Here is a 21,107-nt window from a genome sequence, read left to right on the forward strand (position 1 = left end):
CATATGACATTCCTATCAGGGTTTCTGGTTTCTTCAGGGAATTAACCTACAGAGCATGTATAGCAAACAATAAAATAGCTGCTTTTCAATGAAAATAAGGAGCGGGTGTTTTTCCCTCCCTTCCACTGCTTTCTGCCACTGCCCCATCACAACTTCTGGATTTCCTGCCTATTGGCGGCGCCCCCCAGCCCCACCCCTAGCTCCCCAGTTCTGTGCTTCAGAGCAGTTTGCGAGCCTCAGCGGGCTGTTCCTTCCCCTACAGCGCTCACTTCCGACGGCACTAGGACCCAGGGAAGTCCCTGAGCGAGGTTCGAGGAAAGGCAGCCAGACTCCTCCTTATCTCCAGTGTCAAACTTGACATCAGCCTGCGAGCGGAGCATGGTAACTTCTCCAGCAATCAGAGCGCTCCCCCTCACATCAGTGGCATGCTTCATGGAGATATGCTCCTCTCACTGCCCTCTGCACCAGCAACATGGATTGTCACCTCTCCATCCTCCTCCTTCTCAGCTGCTCCGCTCTCCATTGCTTTGGGGAACTGATTCTCCAACCTTCCAATGAAGGTAAGCCAGGTAGAGCAAACTGCCCTGCCCCGCAGAGCTAACGCTCTTCAAAGCACGTTCTCCCTGAAACCTTTTTAGGTCGTTAAGGTGCCTCAGAATAAAGCAGTTTGCTCTGAGAGTAAACTAAAGATGTGCTTTTATTTTCCGGTGTCTTCTAAAAGACTTTAAGAGAGAATTTTGGATTGCCTAAACCTAAAATGTGTTTTTAATCTGATACCAATTCAAGCAATTACCTTGTTGGCTAATTTTAAGCAGAAAGAAAGAAATATCCTCCAGTTTTACAACCCACGATGCTAATTGCCAAATAGCCGTGGCAGTATTTTATTTTCTAATTATGACCATGTAGTACTCTGAGAAGTTTAAAAGAAAACCCACCCTCCTCGGTAGATTCTTTAGTATGTTCAAAGGTAATGACAGGTTGTTTCTACTTAGGATCATGGCATTTATGAATGGACTAAAGGGAAATCAGAGTTTGTTGAAGCTGATGGTGTGTGTGTGTGTGTGTGTGTGTGTGTGTGTGTGTGTGTGCGTGTGTTTATATTGCAATACCCTTATTGAAGTGATGTGTATCCCGCCAGGCGATGGTTTGCTCTATGGTACAGGTTCTAATGAGCAGCATATGCCACATTAACATAAGTAATATTTGCAGGAATTACAATAAGCTTAGATTGGATTCTCTTTGTTTAAGGGTTTATATACGAATACGGGAATGTACTTGATGAATAGTGAAAAGCTCTTGGGTAGGTATAGTAAATAACTGAATAGAAAATTAGAGAAATAATGTCCATATGCAGCAAATGGCATTTCCTGATGTTGGGTTATTTATTTTCTTCCTAATGGGCATTCATCCCTTTTCAATGGACTAAAGTGCACATGTAACATTGAGGACACCAATGTTTCCTATAAGATTGTGTATTTGATAGATACATTGCTTTTTTCATGTATACCTTTTGTGATCTATTCCTAATGATTTGTGAATACAATCACTGACTCTTAAGACAAAGTTCTCTAAATAATTGATTGCTTTAAAGCAACACTTACAACTTTGCCTCTTAATCATTTTGAACTTATAACAGTAACGTTTAGCAACCTGTTTTGCAGTTTAGTAATACTGAGAAATTGATGTGAAATGCTTCACTACATACTATGCCACTAAAAATATATTGGCAAGCCAATGCTGTTGTGTGTTGTATGCATTATTTTAAAAAGACAAGTAAATACTCAAAATGTTTAGAAACTTTTCATTGAATCTAAACACTGCCTCTCATATTTACTGACCTACTTTCATTGCTAATAGAGCAGTTTAATTTTGTTCTTTCCTTAGTGACTGTCTTTATCAATTTGGCAGATTTCATTAAATTTTTCTGTGTCTTTTTTTACCTGGGAAAGTGAAAATTCTAAAATATAAGGATCAAGAAAATCATCTGATAACCTAGAAGTGACTTTTTTTTTTTTTTACAAATCAAATTAAAATCTTTATTGGAAAGTAATGGTCAATAATTTTTCATTGAATGAAAGGCAGGAGTAATCATTTGTATAATGAGTAACATATTAGTAAGTTAAAATTAGTGTTTGTTTAATCTCCTTAATTTTTGAAGATATTAAAGAATTGATAATAACTAGAAGTATAGTAATATTATTCCCGTATTGCTATGATAATTGTATTTCTCCAGATGGAATATTTATAAACTATTTAGATAATGGATTTTGCTGAATTAATAATGCACAGGGATAGAGCTGAGAGTCAGTATTTTTGTTGAAAACATAACCTTTCGGTAAATTGCAAGAGGAAAAAAAGACCCTTTATTTAAACTTATTCATGCTTATATAAAATTAATGAATATTAATTTAATGAAACAGGAATAATCAAATGTAAATTATCTTTAAGCCACACCTTGTATATGTTTCAATATATAATCTATATAATATTATGCTGGCAGGGATGTATGTAGAAAGGGAAATAGATGCAGAAAACTGACACAATTACATTTAATTTGTTTGGATAAAAGTTTATCCATTGTTCATGGGATTATTCTTTCCAGATCATGTCCTATGGATAGTGTCTCCTTTCCCTCCTGAGGTCATGAAGGGAAGCTATGGAACAAAATTTAAAATGAATGATTTACCTTGAGAAATATTTGAGTGTAGTTTTAAATATTAATGTAATAGCTTAGGTCTTAATAGTTGAGATGAACAACATGAAAAGCGAAAAACCCAAGTATGTGCCAAGATTTCCATGCAATTCTTCTAACAATGTCATTTGAATAGAAAGTCATGCTTCTGAAAATTCATATATCATAATAATGATAAAATGAATCTCACTAATATAGCTTTCTGATACAAGTTTTGAGAATGGACATATAAAATACTAGGTTGCATTTAAAATACTATGCTAAAAAGTCTACTTACTGTACTTTTACTAGAAATTTACTAGTAAAATTTACTAGAATTTATTTCACAGTCTTCTATGGAGTTAGGCATGATAGAACTAAAAGGGAACAAACAGAAGCCATTGAGTTAATTGCTTGCCCCTGTGTGATTTTTTTTTAATTTGAGATTTGATAATTAAATAGCAATATTAAAATGCCATGGGTCTCTGATAAAGCAATTTTTTAAAAACTTAGAAAAAGTTTAATCTGAACTTGCCTTTTATTAATACAGTTACAAATAACTTTCTAATATGCTTTCAAGAAAATGACTCCAGGTGATACTTTCTATCACTGGCCTCCTCAATGATAATAGATTATTCATAATTTCAATGATCACTTTAACAATTGGCCTATATACTTAAACAGAAACTTTATTAACGCTGCACAGAACTTTATTAAAATCTTATCAGATCTCTGTTTACATGACACGCCAACAGAAGACTTCCAATGGGAAATCAACTACTCATGGCAAAATTGGATTGCTATACTATGCATTATTTTAAAAGTTCATGTTTGCTCCCTATTGTAATCCCAAATGGATGATAATAATGGTAAATAAAATAACTTTGGAAAATGGTTAAAATTTGATATAAAGTGAAGTATCGATCTCTTTAGCATTGGATAAAGTACTCTCTTTAAACACTTTTCTACATTTGAAGGAGTCTGAGGCAGAATGAACTGCTTATTCATCAGTACATAATGCATTAAGTCATTTTTCTGTCCAAAAGCATTTGTAAATTAGATTAATGTTTATCTATAGAGCTCTTTACACTGGAAATCAGAGTTTTCAAAGTAAGAGTGGATAAAATTAAATCTGCATATTTATATGCTACTTATTTTGGGAGACTTTTATTGGAGTGTCTGGGACACTATATCTATGAAATGTATTTCACTGAATGTAAATCTCCCAAGTACTAGAGGTGACTATGCGATTGTTCAAAGCTTAAAATTAAAATTTGCATATGTACACTGTATGCCTCCTTTTGAATATTAAGCAAATGTTTGAGACAGCCATTTAAATAACGGATTATTACCTTTTTAAAAATTACTATAAATTGGCATCACTTTTCATATATAAACACTCATCCTTAAACAATAATACATTGTGATTGAAATCTTTATAGAGAACTAAGCTGTCATATCTTTATAGGTTTTTTTTTTAAAGAGGGTTTACATTTGCTTTTAATAGCATTTCATCACACTAGACTAAATAATTGAATGCATTATACATTTTTGTAATTTAATAGCTCCCCTAATAGCTAACCCCCCACCCCCAACAGTTATAACTATGCTATTTGCCTGGAGGTAGGAGAAACCTTAATTTCACTATTTTATAACCCACAACAGTTAACACTTGACCTAGGTCATTAACAGGATTATCAGCAAATTTGTTTAAGCTTTTACTGACAACCCGAATTGCTACGATAATATTTTGATTGTGCCGGAAAGAAACTTCTTGTAACCTCTCAAAATCTATCATGAAATTAATTCATTCTGAATCTTTATCTTTCCAAAGACTAATATTGATAATAATAATCCAAGTGAGAAAAATGTCCACTTCAATATCCCATTCTCCTCACTCTTGTGTTACATACACCATTCTAAAACTTGTCATAAATGAGCAATTAACACTTCTTTTAAATGATACATATTCTGGCAATAACAATAGATGTATAAATACAAACCAGCTATCAAAATTTCAGTTTTATACTTTTTTATTATTGGTACTCTAGTTGATATTGCTTTTCTGCCTGTTTTAAGATTTAAGGTCAATTGGATATATTTATAACTCAGAAACAACTGGAACTATAAAAGGGAAACTACATACATAAAACACTATTGCCACGTGTTACATCATGGTTATATTTATATAAAGTTGTAAGGCTAACAACCGGGAGCAAAAATGAAAAGCACTGAAAATTAATATAAAAATTTTAAACAAAATGTTGTACACAATCAAAACTTAAAGGCATTTTTTTTAAACGTCGTTTAGTGAGGTTGGGAAGTGTCATGTGATCTTTTTAAATTAATTGAATACAATAATGGTTTGTGACTTGCTCATGTAAACAATTTAGGAGTTTCACCTTGACTCTAAAGAAACATTATCTTTAAAGAAAAGGTTTGGTAAAATTCTTCATCGTGTTTGTATATTATCCGCATGTTAATATTCAAATTCCGATTTGTTCTTCACCACCTTCACTTCACTATAACTTTCTTTATAATAAAGATCGCTAAATGTTAAAATTGTTTCTGAAACTTTGGAATTTTTCTGAAATAAAATATATGCAATTTTTAAATATCAAATAATCAGTTACATATGCAAAGGATTTTTAAAGGCAAAACATATTTCCACAGTATATTTGATTTACTAACTTCAACGCAAATGGAAAGAGCAAGGACTGTTCTTGAGAGTTACTTTTTCCAAGTCATAAAATCTTCAAGAAAATATTAATAAAACTTTCTACAAATCATCAAAACTCGATCAGTTTTTACATTTACTTACTAAGAAATCTGTGATGTGGGTTACCTTTGATTTTAGTCATTTCCAAAGATTTTGTTTGGCATAAATACTAGATGTAAGAGGAAATATATGTATCTTGGAAGAACACTAAGTTTTACAAATCATTTTCTGTCAAGATCCTCCACTTTATTTTCTAATATACACACTTTTCCTTTACAACATTTAATAAACCTCTTCTTTTAATTCCTGCTTGATAAAAGATTTAGAAAAACAGATGCAGGTGTCCCCTTTTGGGTTGTTTGCAGAGATCTGGATTTTATCACCAGGGAGGGTCAATGCAGGGCTTTTACAAAGTGGACAAGTAGCTTTCCACAGATTGTTCAAATAAAGGGATGACTGGTGGTGTGAAACATTCATTATAGTATTCATCCAGGTATACCAAAAACCAGGACTTGAAATTTGCTTCTCAAAAATTTGGAAACCTTTGATAATTCTTTCCTAACAACTTTAGAAGTAAAAGTAATGTTGTGACTTTTAAAAAAATCAAAGGATTCGAAGCCACAAATCAAACTAGGAAGATACTCCTGGTGGGAATCAGGATGTGGGACCATGTGCTCCCCTTAATTTTACTCTTTGGGTCTGTTACAAGCCGCCTAGTATCAGGTAGTTCTTGGAATCTGGCAGGAGGTTTTCTCTTGGAGAAGTCTGAAAGTCAGCAAGTATTAGTTTGCCTCCCTCCTCTCAGCTTTCTTTGAAATAAAAAGTGTGGTGGATTACAAAGAAAAAAAAGTCTTTGCAGGCGAAAAAGTTGATTAGAAAGATGGGGAGAGGTAGAGACGTGCAAAGGTTCTAAAACCAATGTTGATATATAAATATTTTGCTTAAAAAGAAAATATTTATCACTTAAAACATCTGGCTAATCAATTTTTATTAAAATCCTAAAAACCTGCAGACTGAAAAAGCGTGTGGGGGGGGGGGGTGGCAGCGGGAGGTTGCGTTGTTTGTTTCTCCTCTAAAGTTTACACAACTTTTGATTTTCCCCCAGAAGAAACTACTTTATCCAGGAAAGTTTTAAGACTGTATGCCAAAGAATGCTTCCCCCTTTGGATGCCTGGGCAAATGCATGTGGAGGGTGGGTGGAATCAAAACCAGTTCAACAAATAAAGCCTCCAACTTGGAGTGATGTTATTAAACTGGAAGCCCTGAGTGTGCAGCCCCCTCCCTCCCTTCATTTTCTAAACCACGTCCTGCTGTTCCAGTCAAAGCAAAGGGTGAAAATCCACATAATCCAAACCAACATGGTGAAGTCAGAATAATAGGCGAGGAAGGAGGGGGGAAACAAGTGGCAGCACTGTACAAACAAACTGTTGTGAATAATCTTAGCCAGGGACTGGGGTGGCCACAGGAGGGGATGACGGCGTTTCTTTTCCTTCGCATTACACCTCCTACATTTGATAATACAGGACCGATTACATGTCAGAAGTGTGCTCTGAGAAATTTTAGGACGCAGCAGGGCTTCGGGGGTAGTGACAGCAATGTGGCAACCGAGAGAAGAGCAAGCGCTCCTCGCTGCCACCACACCCACCGCCAGGGCTTCGAAACCGCAAACTATTTCGCCCGCGGGACCAGGCTCGGGGGTGCGGAGGGGAAACGAGGGCTCCGGACAATTCATCACTTTTTCTCTCTGCACGGATTTCAAGATCAAATCATAGAAACTCAACTCTGGGTCTGCGTCCCCCAGCCCCAGCCCTCTGGGGGAGGGGGGCGGTGGTTCTTTGTGCGCGAGCGTCTCGGCTCCCGGCGGCCGCAGCCCGTTTCCCGAACGCTGCGAGGCGGCGCGGACCTCCCGCGGGCCCGGCCGGCGGCGGGCGGCGGGCGCACGCGGGGCCCCTGCGGCTGCGGACTTCCGCCCGGCGGCGGGGCCGCGCGCGCTCGGACGGGCGGCGGGTGGACGCGAGCAGCGCCAGGGCGCCAAGTTACGCGCAACGAGCGCGGGCAGGAGACCCCGGCGGGCGAGAGGTAAACGTGCGCCCTCTGCCTGCTGCCGCGGAGCTGCTGGCGCTCGCAGAGGCGGCGACCTCCTCACCGCCGGGATTCTCCTCACCTGGGGCTCGGGCCCGCCCAGAGAGCGCGGGCGCCCGGGACCCGCCAGGTACGTCCAGACTCGCACCATAGACTTTGACCCGAGATCTTCGTCCCCCCCCCCGCCCATCGCTACCAGCCCAGTCTTTTCAGCTTGGCGTCCGGAAGTGGGGCGGTCTCCTTTCCTTACGAGTTCAGGGACCCACCAGGTGGCAAGTGGAGGAGGGGAATACAGTTCTGCAGGCTTCTAGAACGAACTCCCTGCTGGAAAGCTCCTGGTACCCACCTGCTGCTCTGTTGGGACACACCGGAGCGCCTGAGACGTCGGGTCGTCCTGCTTGCTGTTGTTTGATCCGACCTCTGGGGTATTTGTTGGTCCTTTAGACGACCTTCTTTCCTTCAATTCTTCAGTTGCTAAAACTAAAATGAGGAGTCTCCCCCCCCCCCCCCATTTTCTTTAAAGCTACTTATGCCACCTGTTAGGCGCTTTGTGAGAGCACTTAAGTGGGCGTGTTCCATAAACTTCCCGGTGCACAATTAAAAGTTGTCTGTTTTCTCCTACCGCCTCATATTTGATTGGCACCATTTTATTAAAACGAGATTTTCCCTCTTCCGGTTTTAAGAGTAAAACTGGAATGGGCCAGAGAGGGTGTCTGGGATCACTGCTATCGAGGTAGGTTAGTAGTAGGATGATGCTGATGTTTCTGTGGTTGTGTTGGAACTTCAGTATTTTTCATAAAAGAATTGTTGAATCCAGGGGATTCCGAAACTAAATATGGCCTCAGTGCCATGCCCAACATTGTAATAATAATCGTACAGAGTTGTGCTAGTTAGAAAGAATTTTCCCCTACATTATCATTCACTGTTTGCTGGACCTCATTTAATCATTAAGACAGCCCTAAAATAGGTATTATGACATCTTCCATTGTTACAATTGAGGAAATTGAGGAATTGAATCATAATAACGTAGTAACTGAGCCAGACCCGCTTTTGTCTTTGTCTTTTGATTTTAACCTCATATGTTTCCTCATGTACACAGATGCCTATGAATTAGGGAGGCATCCTTCCATTCAGGAAAAGCACTGGCTTTTTCAACGGTAATCCTAGTGACTAGCTAATTCGTCCTGTGACTTTGCAAGAATAATTTAGAAATACCCAGAGTAAGGGAGTGAAAAATTGTGCTAAGAAGTACTTTCAAAAAAGTACTTCAGAGAGTACTTAGAAACTGCATAGTTTTTACACTCAGAAGTTATGATTCTCTACATGGGTGGGGGACACACTAGGAAAATAATTTAAAGAAAATTTGATGTGGATAGAGGAATAGGAAAAAAAAAAAAACATTGTCTGTTTTGCCTTTTCTTAACACATTCTTACCTCTGTCTTTCCTTCCGGACTCTCAAACACTCCTTTCCTCATGATGTAAGGATTTTGTCAGGAAATCCATACACAGATTGTAAGGCAATTGTCGCTATACTGTGAATGTTATTATTTAGAGTTTTATATAGTAAAAACTGTGAATCCGTATTGAAATTGTCATAGACGTCAGCAATGGGGGAAATAGAACGTGGTCTAAAAAGTAGACTTTATTCCCTGAGGAAACTTTTCTCTATTTGAAAGATAATTTATAAATTACTTAAGATGAGAAAATAAATTATAATGATTTATCTCCACTTTCATAAAAACACTTGTACTCTATTTAAGTGGAGATCTTGAGAAAAGGTAGCTAAAACAGGGTTTTGAAAGGTAGCAAATTAAGTTGGGGGCAATTATACTTTTCACGTGGGTACTTCGGCACATATGTTTTGCATTAATTGCTGCAATAAATTCTGTTAACCTGGCAAAGAGCAAAAACAGCATATTGATGATATCAGTCTTCCAAATCAGAAAGCTGCTTTTAGTATGTTGCTTTCTTCACCGTAGTGTACCAAATAAATAAATACATAATTCTAATGTGTTATCCTTTATGTTTTCAGTGAATGTTTCAACCATTCAAGCTATTGGCACATTTTGCCATAAGCAAAAGTGAGGGCTTAGCAACAAACTTTTTTTGTCTCGCTTTTGGAGAATTAGAGTCCACAGCTACTTGCCCTGTTTTTCAATCATTTTATTTATATTTGAGTTCTGGAACTCTCATTCAAGAAAATGTAAACTTGACTTTATAGTCTCCAAACTGAGTTGCCTCTTATTTTAATTACAGGACAGGGTCTCAAAAGGTGTAGGAGCAAAGGGTTAAGCCTGAGTTAATGTCATTGCTGATTAATCAGTATCAAAATGGTTTCACCTTGAATTTCTTTTTTTTTTAATGTTTATTTATTTATTTTGAGAGAGTGAGAGAGATCACTCTCACAAGTTGGGGAGGGGCAGAGAGAGAAAGAGAGAGAGAGAATCCCAAGCAGGCTCTGCACAGGCAATGCAGAGTGGGATGCAGGGCTGGAACCCGTGAACTGGGAGGTCATGACCAGAGCTGAAGTCAGATGCTTAACTGACTGAGCCACCCAAGTACCCCTCATCTTGAATTTTCTATATGTTCATTAAGGTGAGGTTAATTTATCTTCTTTGAAATAATAGTTAAAGAAAGATAAATGAATAAATTCTATAGGTCCAGTAAAAGTAATACCTGCCCTTCATCCCCACCCCCTCCTTCCTTTGACAAAAATATAAAGCTTTAAAATTAGCTTTTTGCAGTGATAAAGTTGGTTGGTTTCCCATCAGTATGAAATTTAGACATTCTCTACCTTAGGGTGACGAAGGGCAACAGAGAACAGCTCGTTAGTACTTAACATATATTTATTTCCTGATTTTCAAATCTAATTTAGCAATTAATACAAATCTATACGTTTTAGAAAGACATTTATTTATTGCATGTAATGGTAATCTTCACAGTAAGGAGAAGTTAGACTGGGAAGCCACTTTGCAACACTGTGTGTGCCTGTCTGTGTCACCAATAGTATAATCCCTATGCAAAACAGAACTATCCCCACACTGTGGGCAAAATTTTATGAATGAATATATGCCTTTTAGATTCAAGATGATATAAAATTCTGTTTCTCTGAATTACAAATTGGTGATGAGGAAAAATAAAAACAATCATGTCTAAGTTATTTATCACTATCTAACTGTGTAAATTTTCCCCAACTGGACCCCCTAATCTACCTGTAATATTGAAAGATGGCATAAAACTAGAGCTGTGTCCAAATTGTGATTTTTTTTTTCCCTTTCATATGCCAAAGTTGTTTATGGTTGGTTTTTCATTTTAACTGAATGTCAAGAACTGGCATAATCACAGAAATTATAAATAAAATTAAATTGGCTTGTTATTCTTTTATTAGTTATATAAACTCCATCAAATAGAGCTATTCCCAAATATTGAAACTGTTGTTACAGAATCAGAATAGAAGGGAATAGTATTTTTCTCTTGGTTTACTTTTACTGTCTGGGTTACCATACATAAGTTAAGACTTGTGTACATTAGATAACTCAAAAAAGCTAAACTCTGATTTTATCACGGTGTTCTTGACATTTCTGATCTGAATTTATTTTTATAATTTTTTTTACATTTATTTATTTTTGAGAGACAGAGTGAGACAGTGCATGAGTGGGGGAGAGGCAGAAAGAGGAGACACAGAATCTGAAGCAGGCTCCGGGCTCTGAGCAAGCTTTCAGCACAGAGCCTGATGTGGGGCTCGAACCCACGAACTGTGAGGTCATGACCTGAGCTGAAGTGGGACACTCAACCGACTGAGCCACCCATGCGCCCAAACTCAAATCTAATTTTAAAGCCATAAATGTAAAAACCATTAAAATGAATCAAGAAAAATGTTAAGGAAAAAAAAAAAACTCATGTTCTATATTATAATTTGTTGTTTGTATTTATTTATTTACAAAACAGTTCACTCCTGAGTATTAGTTTCTTACTGGATTCTGGGAAAGAAGGTCATAGGGAAGGTATATTTTCTGCCCTTGAAGATAACTAAGGTGGGACAGATGACCACAGAATAAATACTCATATAAAAATTGTGTGTTTTGGGCACCTGGGTGGCTCAGTTGGTTGAGCGTCTGACTTCAGCTCAGGTCATGATCTCGCGGTCTGTGAGTTTGAGCCTCGCATTAGGCTCTGGGCTGACAGCGCAGAGCCTGGAGCCTGCTTCAGATTCTGCATCTCCCTCTCTGTCTCCCCCTCCCCCACTCATGCTCTGTCTCTCTCTCTCTCTCTCTCTCTCTCTCTCTCTCTCTCTCTCAAAAATAAATAAACAAAAAAAATTTAAAAATTTTGTGTTTTAACATAGATATAAAAATAACAAAAAAAATGCAATATGAATCTTCAGAGGAGGGTGCAGTTAGCTTCCCAGAAAAGAGCACCTGAGATATAGAGGAGATTTTTTTTAATATAAAAGTTAATAGTAAGTTAAAAACAAGGAGGAGGAGGATAAATGATTTTTCTCATGTCATGTGGTAGCATGATTATAATCCCAATTTTTTACTGCTTATATCTAGAATACGTTAAAAATAATTTGCCTAAGTATATATAAAAGTAAAAACCACTTTTGAAAGTACTGAACATTCAGAAATAGCTGTTCTTAGTAAGCATGCATCTGAGCTCAGTGTAAATTCTGTATGACTACATGCATACTCCTGTGTGTGAGTATAGGGAAACAAACATGATTGCATAGCAAAAAAGAACCAGTCCAAAATAGAAGCTTTTTATACTATTCATATTGACTACACTACCAAGAAAAGTCACATTGAGGATTTTCTGAATTCTTCCTTCTTTTGCAGTGATACTTTAGAAGTTTTCTGTCGCCAGCACTAATACTTTGATTTTTTCCTTTGATGCCATGCTTCTTATATAGAAAGTTTTGAATTAACCTGATAAGCATGTGACTCCTCATTGGACCCTCTGTGGGCCTTTGTAAAGACCCATATTTATATGGTGAAGAGTTTGTTTATGTGTGCATATGTCTCTTTATCTGTAGACATCAGTCATGATGTATTACATGAAGTCCAGATGTGGTTGTCCTCTAGAATACGATGAAGCCAAAGCTATATCCTGATTCTCCTTTTCCAGAAATTCAAACCAATTTATTCTACAACGGATTTCTTTTGAAATTAAAAAAAGAAAATGTTTCGTGGCATAAAGATGTCCAGAGAATGTTTTTAAATTGAAATTAAATTTCATCACTGCACTTTTTGTTCTCTATGCTAAAATTTTGAATCCTTCTGTCTAAGGATTCTAGGAATACTTTATTTCTAAAATAAATGCTGTAGTGGGGCGCCTGGGTGGCTCAGTAGGTTAAGCATCTGACTCTTGATTTTGGCTCAGGTCATGATCTCATGGTCGTGAGATTAAGCCGCCTGTCGGGCTCCGTTCTGGGCATGGAACGTGCTTGGGATTCTCTCTTTCCCTCACCCTCTGCTCCTCCCTCACTTGCAATCTCTCTGTGTCTTTCTGTCTCAAAAAAAAAATTAAAAAAATAAAAATGAAAGAAATGCTGTAGTGAAATTGTGATATAGGCAAACGTGCTTATTCTCTTTCATTTTCATTGCCATCAGTCAAATGCTGACTGAACAGAGAGCTTTCCTTTAGTAGTTGAAGGTGCTGATAATCAAGATTTTATGACAAAATAAAAAATGTATTCCAAGGCATCCTCAGTTGATGGTGTGAAGGCAAAATGTATATGCTAAAGTTTGAGCACCTATTTGCCTTAGTGATTATTTTTATAATATTATAATTGCATACTATATTTTCATTTTTCACATTTTAATATGTCAGAAAAAGTCTTTATGAATTAGAAATCAACAAGTTCTGCTATTTCCAGAATATTTTAAAAAAGCAAAATATGTTGAAAAAATACAGTGTTAATGTAATCATTAATGTTCTACTTACAGTAACTTCTACATTTTGGGAAACACATTTTCCTTGTCTAAGTGATTCGTAATATTAGTTGACAGTGCACAGAAACAAATGAGATCTGCTATTCGAGGCACTGTTATTAAATCTGAGGTAGTTAATTCACTAAAATTTCACTGAGTAGAACATCACTACTCATTTATATGAAAGGATTATTTTGTTGTAAGAATACATTCCCTCGTGCGGCACCTGGGTGGCTCAGTTGGGTTGGGTGTCCAACTTCAGCTCAGGTCATGATCTCACAGCTTCATGGTTTGTGGGTTTGCATCCCGTGTGGGGCTCTATGCTAACAGTGTGGAGCCTACTTGGGATTCTCCCTCCCTCTCTCTCTATCCCTTCCCCACTGGTGCATGCTCTCTGTCTCTCTCAAAATAGATAAATAAACTTAAAAAAAAAAGATTACATTCCTTCATGATAGTTTGATAGCTGTTTCCTTCATGATAGTATGACATTAGAGTGGCCTTCATACTTCTCAGATTAAGAAGGAAAAAAAAAAAGGAAAGTTTTAACACACTAGAAAAAGCACAGCATTTCCAATTACTGAAGTGTCCAGGTTTCAAGCAGAATTTTGGTCTATGTTTCTGTTAGTTCCTTGAACAGCTCTAGTCATTAAAACACAGACACCTTACTGGAAGCCTGTGTGTTTGGAATCCAAGGAGGTCTCCCTGCCCCTGGCAAAGATTGAGATAAGGCAGCTCATTACAGTTTCTTGTATAATTAGGACCTGTATAGAAGTAAGTCCAAGATTATTGCTCAGGAGGAAAAGCTATTAAGAAAGAGTAAGTTGATAGTACACCACCTTGTCCAGAAATCTGCTTAGATCACATAAATAAGCCATTAAAATACCATGTGACAAAAGAGATTTTTTTTTCACAGAACTGCTCGCACAACAATTTTTTGTTTAATTTTTACATAATGATTTTAGCTGGTAACTTGATGGAGAAATGATCATAAATGAGTATTTCTGTGACATAAGATGCCTGTTAACAGAATTTACAGGAAGATTTATCTGCACATAATAAATTATAGGTGACTTCATTTGTAATCTAAAAAAACTTACAATTTTTAGTCAATGAAATACAGTAGTAACTCGATCTATTGCAACTGTTTTCATTATATTTAGGTACAAATAAATATAAACAGGAAGCCTGTGGGAGCTCTTAAGAGTATATAATCACAGTAGATAAAGTCAGTGTTGAAATACATAAGTACATTAATCCAACTTTGACTTCTCTAAATTTCTTCTCAATGGCATATCCTGGTATGTCCAATAAAATGAAAAGCTGAGGTTTGGTGAGCTTCTGTGAGAACATACATCTTGGTTTCTTCACTCCATGTTATGGTTGACCAGAGTCCTACGGCCGAGATTTACAACACCCAGAATAAAAGTTATCACTTTCTCTATCATCTTCTTCTCTTTGTGAACATTTAGGTGCAACCTGTAAGCAGATTAAAGGACCCCTCTGCTATCTGTAAGCTAGAGCAAAGCTACCCCTTCTATCCTAACAGAAAGTGATGAAAATGATAAGTAGTGTGCAAGAAATGTGGCTGGGGACGATGAAAGTGATGGTGTGAACAGAAAAGGAAATGCCATTTTTCTTCAGTAAATGCAAGACATAGTCAAGAGATGGGTTTGTTTTCTGTTGTAGTGGTTTTATAGTTATTTGCAAATGGCTTTAAAGGCACTTTAACTGAAGGTTTTAGAAGAAAACATGTTTATTATTGTCAGAGTCTGAAATTCTTTAGCCATTAAAGTCCTCTGCTCCCTCAGAAATAATTATTTGATAATTTTTATAGCTCAGTATTTTCATAAAATGCAACTAACATTTCATAAAATGCAAATAGCATTACTACAAAGCATAGTGATGTGTTATTAGATAATTGAAAACGTCTTCCACTTCAGTAAGAAATTGTCATTTAATTTTAAATATTATTTTAGCAGTGTCTACATATTTGCAGCACTTAATCTGTAAGATGTGAATGTTTAATTCTCAGTCTTTCCAAGCGGACACATAGGCACATGAATCAGAACTTTGAAATGCCCTTGAAAAAAGTCTTCTTTAAAGATTCTCTAAGAGTGAAAACTCCAGAAATTTATAGCTAAAAAAATTAATCCGTCCTAACAAGTAATATTTACTGAAAATACTTATTTCAATAATTGAGTCCTTGAAATCATCTTACCGCATTATTATTAAGAAGGGAAGGAGGAATAAGTTCCTGGTACAGAAGATTCTTTATAACGTTGTTAATTCGAATGAAAAAGGAGCGAACATTTGGTTGTCTCTCTGTTATGATGAAGGATAGGAAAGGGAGAGAGAACAAGACTCCTGTGCACCTTAAATCTACAGTCCAGCTGAGTGGGAAAAGTGACAGTAAAGATCAGTGTCAGATGACAGCAAGGGTTCCTCCTTGATAGAAGTAGTGACACCAATTTGAGCCAACTTTCTCTATTCTTACGTTGTTCTCATTCCTGTACTCCATTCCACCCCTTCTAATTCCCATCAGAGACCATGCTTCCTTTTTTGTTCAGCAAATCTCAAATTAGTGCCCACCCGAAAGCCAACTCAATGAGTTTGAGCAAGGACTCCCTTATGGTTTTCATGAATGGAAACCCGTTTACATTTAAAATAAGATTTACAAAAAAATATTGTCTGATTAAGAGCAAGAATAGAGTAAAGCATGTGAAGGAAACCCAGAACCGTATCCATCCAGACTTTGGTCAGTTATTTCCAAATACAGTTTTTCCAAAAAGCACCGATTTATATCTCAGCTCAGAGTCAGAAGATTTAAAAATGTGTCCAGTTCAAATCGCTTTAATTTAAGAAATATGTCCATATACCATATGGACCTTTGCATAGAAAATATTCTGAAATTAATGAAATGACGTGTTTCCTGTTACCAAACAAAAATATTTGGTGATCGTACCATTTAGAATATAAAAACTGGTAAGGAACAGTTTATATCTTTGAAAAATAATCTGGCACGAGGCAGTTATTAAAGAATTAAGCCACTTCCCCATCTGAGTTTAAGAATAACTTCCTAACTTTTTTTGTTGTTGTTAAAATTCATAATTATGGACTCAGGATTTTTTTTCAGCAGTTGAAATAAACCTTCCATGTTGCAAATCATCATCAAAACTCAAAAGACTAGAATATAATCGTACATCACAATTTTCTCTGCTTCTTCCATGTGCTGACATTTGTATAGTGGCACCACCTGAAAGGCTATGATCAAATCTACTTTTATTTTAGGAGAGAAAAACGTTAGTAATGGAAGTTCTTGCCCGATTCAGTGTCAGGTTCAATATACTATATTGCAATGTTGGATTTAGTCAATGGATCCAGAGAAATCACTCACAACACGTTGACTTTCAAATTCCATTAACTTTCTCTTTTTCTTATTTCAATTATGCTGCACTGAGATTGCTGCACAACAGATCACAGGAGACTTGAGCTTATATCCTGGGAAGTCCCAGTTTAGCAATTATTCACTTTAGAGTGACTGTATTCTTAGATTCTGCTTTTCTGATTTGGCTATAAACAAAAGACACCATATAAACTCAAAAATAAATGCTTTTAAAAAGTGTTTTGAGGTCACTATTCTTTTCTATTAGGTTATATATCCATGATTGGTTATAAATACAATTCAGAAGCCAAAATGGTATGGTTGTTAGTTAAGGTATTAATTTTACACGAACATTGAATCTGTATAGCACGTTATAATCTCATGGTGATTTTAAATACATTTATATTATTTGATCATCACAGAAACATTGTGAGATAACCAGGGCAGATGCAATTATGTTTGATAGACAACAGAATCAGAATCATGAGTAATGATGCTATTGTGTTTTCCTCATTCACGCTAAATGGAGTGCACTAAAAATTCCATTTCTGGGTAAATGCAACAAATTTAATTAATCCATTACACTTATTTTAATCAGCAATGTGATCCAATTCTCTTTGGTTTTGCTATTCTCTTTTGAGTAGACACCAAATGCTGATGTGACTGGTCCAGCCCTTCTTCCCTCATTATCATCAGAGAAAACTTAAGGGTATTTAGTTCTTTAGTTAACAGCCTACATTCCAATGAGTATTTTACAAAATGGAGACAACAATCATATTTTCTTTGCCTCAAACACTTCTTCCCTCTGGTTACTAATATTGAAATTAAGTCAGCCATTTATCTTAACATATTGAGTGACACATATTCATCAGTTAGTACATATTCAATTATTACACACACACACAAATACATTGAACCATTTAAACCCCTCAAGGCATTGCAAACATGATCTAATGATTTATGAATGCTGGTATTGTAAACTCTATGCAAATCATATGTAAAACTCAGAGAAATGAACTGATGTCTGATAGAGCTGTCCAACTAGACTTTGTGAGTAGAACATATCTTTATCAGAATGAACGTTGGTAAAATACTTTAATCTGAAGGTGAAAATGTATTCTTATATTTTCAAACATTTTCTAACATTGATTAATCTGAAATATTGCGTATAACACTGATTAATCAGTAAAGCATTTTTAAAAATCATTTTTGACAGATAATTTCAGTATAATTAAGCATACTGTTCATTTCCAAACTGATATCCTGGGAAATAATACCATTATGGAAATTGCACTATGTAATCTATGCAGCAACTGTCTTCTCTTATCTAAATATAATTACTTCTCATTGGGATTAATTTATTGAGAGAAAAAAATCTTTAAGGATTTCTAGTGTAATTAAGTTTATGCGTTTTTCTTGCACTTGCGCAAAACTTAGAGATTCTTTTTTTTTTTTTTTTTTTTTTTTAATTTTTTTTTTTTCCAACGTTTATTTATTTTTGGGACAGAGAGAGACAGAGCTTGAACGGGGGAGGGGCAGAGAGAGAGGGAGACACAGAATCGGAAACAGGCTCCAGGCTCTGAGCCATCAGCCCAGAGCCCGACGCGGGGCTCGACGCGGGGCTCGAACTCCCAGACCGCGAGATCGTGACCTGGCTGAAGTCAGACGCTTAACCGACTGCGCCACCCAGGCGCCCCAAAACTTAGAGATTCTAACTTTGAGAATTTTATGTCTTCTAACTTAATAATCAGGACGATTTTTTAATACTCATCTAGATAACCAAATATCCTCCTTTAAAAAAGCAGGGCTTAAAAATTCAGAATTATAATATATGTCAAATATATTATTTCTTTAACGTTTTATAAGATTAAATGTTTCCTATCTGGGGTGATTAAATGGTAGTATTTTTTGTGTATAAGGAAATACTTTATTGACAACACGTGGACCTGTCGTGCAGTGCCATGTACTACTGTCATGTTTTGATTCATGTGTATATGGAACCTAAAAATGATTTCTGATTGTATTTAGTGATTCAGTGGCTCTAGTAATACATGGCTATTTTGTGTAAATTTCCTCCACATCTTCCCTTAGTCACTTGTGGGATTGCTTTCTGATTTAGAAGAAGGATGAGGTGAAAGCATTAGTTTCCATTGTTTAATAGATCAACAAAGTGAGCCTTTCGTTATTAATTAGACTTGAAGTATCTTTTTATATTTTAATTTCTAGTCCATTACAAATTAATGCCCTCTGTGTTAGAAAGAAAAGATTTGCCTTTCTTTTAATAATATATTCAAAATGCAACCGCATTAATGTTATTATTAATCTTATTATTCATCAGACTTTTTAATAACTAGTGCAAAGTTCTGAATAAAATCATTAAAGCCTTTGGGTAACAGTACTTTGTCTAAATAACTAGAGCTTATTCCAGGCAGTGTTAGAAAACATAGTATTGTTTTGGCTTCTCCTGAAATTATTAGTTAAGCATTTTGTTTGTTACACAGAGGTAGACAATTTATATGGTATTAGAAAATACACATGATAGAATCCTCTGCTTCATATTGGACAGAGGCAATATAAAGATGTCGTATCAGACACAAACTGATATTAATTCATCATGGGAGCATATTTAAGAAATTTGTTCATAGTGAAATCATATGTAAATTTGTCAAAATTAATGGTCTTTGAAGTTATTTTGATACCATGTTAGCATTACTGTTCCTGCTTTGCATTTTTGCTATTTCTTCTTTAAACCTGTAATTATTTTGTCAAAAATTATTATCAATATTTTGAACATTGATCTACCTTTATAAACAAGACAGTTAAAAAAAGCCAGAGAAATCTGATTCCTTGGCTTTCCCTATGATTGCTTTTATTTTGCCATTTTCTTCTTTTTCTCTCATATTCCTATAACAGAAAGAAAGTCATGTGTTTTGAACATGTTAATATTGTTATATCAATAACAACAGACAACTTTAACTTGACAGAGGCAAATAGAAATAACTTATTTCTCTTAACTATATTTGTATATTTGTGTTTTTTGTGTTTTTTTAGTCAATCTACTGGATTCAAAAACAATTCAAGGGGAGCTGGGCTGGATCTCTTATCCATCACATGGGGTGAGTTTGGTAAACTATTGAAAGGGAATATCATTCTGTGCGTTGTCTCTTAAAGAATAGAAGGAATTATTGGTATGTTCTCTGAAAGGAACTCCTGTACTTCTGGTGACAAGTTAATTTTATCAGTAGATTCAATACATGGACTAAGACAGCCTGATATTCGTGTACAATGGAACTACTGAAAATTTTGAAGTTTTATTTGTTTCTTCTGAATTTACCAATTGCTTGATGGTGCTAATTAAGCCTTCTAATTATGACTGGCATTATGTAGAAGATCTAAAGGTGATCATCTAAAATTTTTTTGTGTGATGTGATCAGAATAGGTGAATTGAGAACACATTTCAAATTTCAAGTAATGTATAAAGCGTGTATTTGGAGAACTGCAGAGGTGTAGCCTTAAACGCCACCTTGGTGACTGTTCCAAGGAGGATATGTTTGTCAACTATATGAACCTTTGATTTGTCTGTTTATTTGTCCTTATTTCTTAATTTCTTCACATTGCCTTAATGTCTTTGCTTAAAATGTCTGCATCATGTTTGCATCAGCTTAAGACTGGGGAATTTTATTTAGAAAAAAATTTTGGCTACTTTTAAATTTTAAACTCTTCACATACCGTTAGTATTTTGCCAGTGAGACAAAGATCGTTCAAGTGTACGGTATGTTTGTGACCCAAATGTTTCTGATAAGACTTTGTGTGAGGATACTGCTTTTCTTTTCTTTTCTTTTCTTTTCTTTTCTTTTCTTTTCTTTTCTTTTCTTTTCTTCTCTTTTCTTTTCTTTCTTTTTGTTTTTCAGAAAAAAAGATCACACACATTTAGAAAATTCTTGTTCTTAGAAAATTGTGTAATAAGTACCTAAATATGCCTTGTTTCCAAGTATAGACTGTGGAAAATGCAAAATGCTATTTTGAAATACTTGTGAGAGGAACAAATTTGTGTATTTCTTCTCCTACTCTCATCCTTTTTCAAAGAGATTATAATTACTTCCACTTTGTATCGGTATTCAGTCTTTAGATTTTTGTGCCTAAACATACTGATTTTTACGGTACTACCAGCTTCTTCTTCACCAGCGGATGTTTTACATCAGGGATACTTCATCTATCTGTCATCTTTGAATCTGCTTCTCTTCCTGGTACACCTTGACATTGACACAATGCCAAAACCTATCACATAATCAGGACTTGGTTAGTTGCTTTGGAGGGGAGAG

The 21,107-nt window shown here is 35.9% G+C and overlaps 1 protein-coding gene across 2 annotated transcripts in view; it reads left to right on the plus strand.

Annotated features, from left to right (window-relative positions):
- The first annotated feature begins 270 nt into the window (after positions 1-270).
- The window catches only part of EPHA3 (EPH receptor A3), a 356,646-nt gene continuing 335,809 nt past the window's right edge, over positions 271-21,107 (plus strand). The window contains exons 1-2 of one of the 2 annotated variants that reach the window (XM_043593904.1): positions 271-560; positions 19,837-19,901. In XM_043593904.1, coding sequence (XP_043449839.1) covers positions 473-560; positions 19,837-19,901 — 153 coding nt within the window. In that variant the 5' untranslated portion in view covers positions 271-472. The remainder of the gene's footprint in view (positions 561-19,836; positions 19,902-21,107) is intronic. The other variant, XM_043593903.1, reaches the window with a different exon arrangement.

The sequence above is a fragment of the Prionailurus bengalensis genome, chromosome C2, assembly GCF_016509475.1.
Source record: "Prionailurus bengalensis isolate Pbe53 chromosome C2, Fcat_Pben_1.1_paternal_pri, whole genome shotgun sequence".
Lineage (NCBI taxonomy): Eukaryota > Metazoa > Chordata > Mammalia > Carnivora > Felidae > Prionailurus > Prionailurus bengalensis.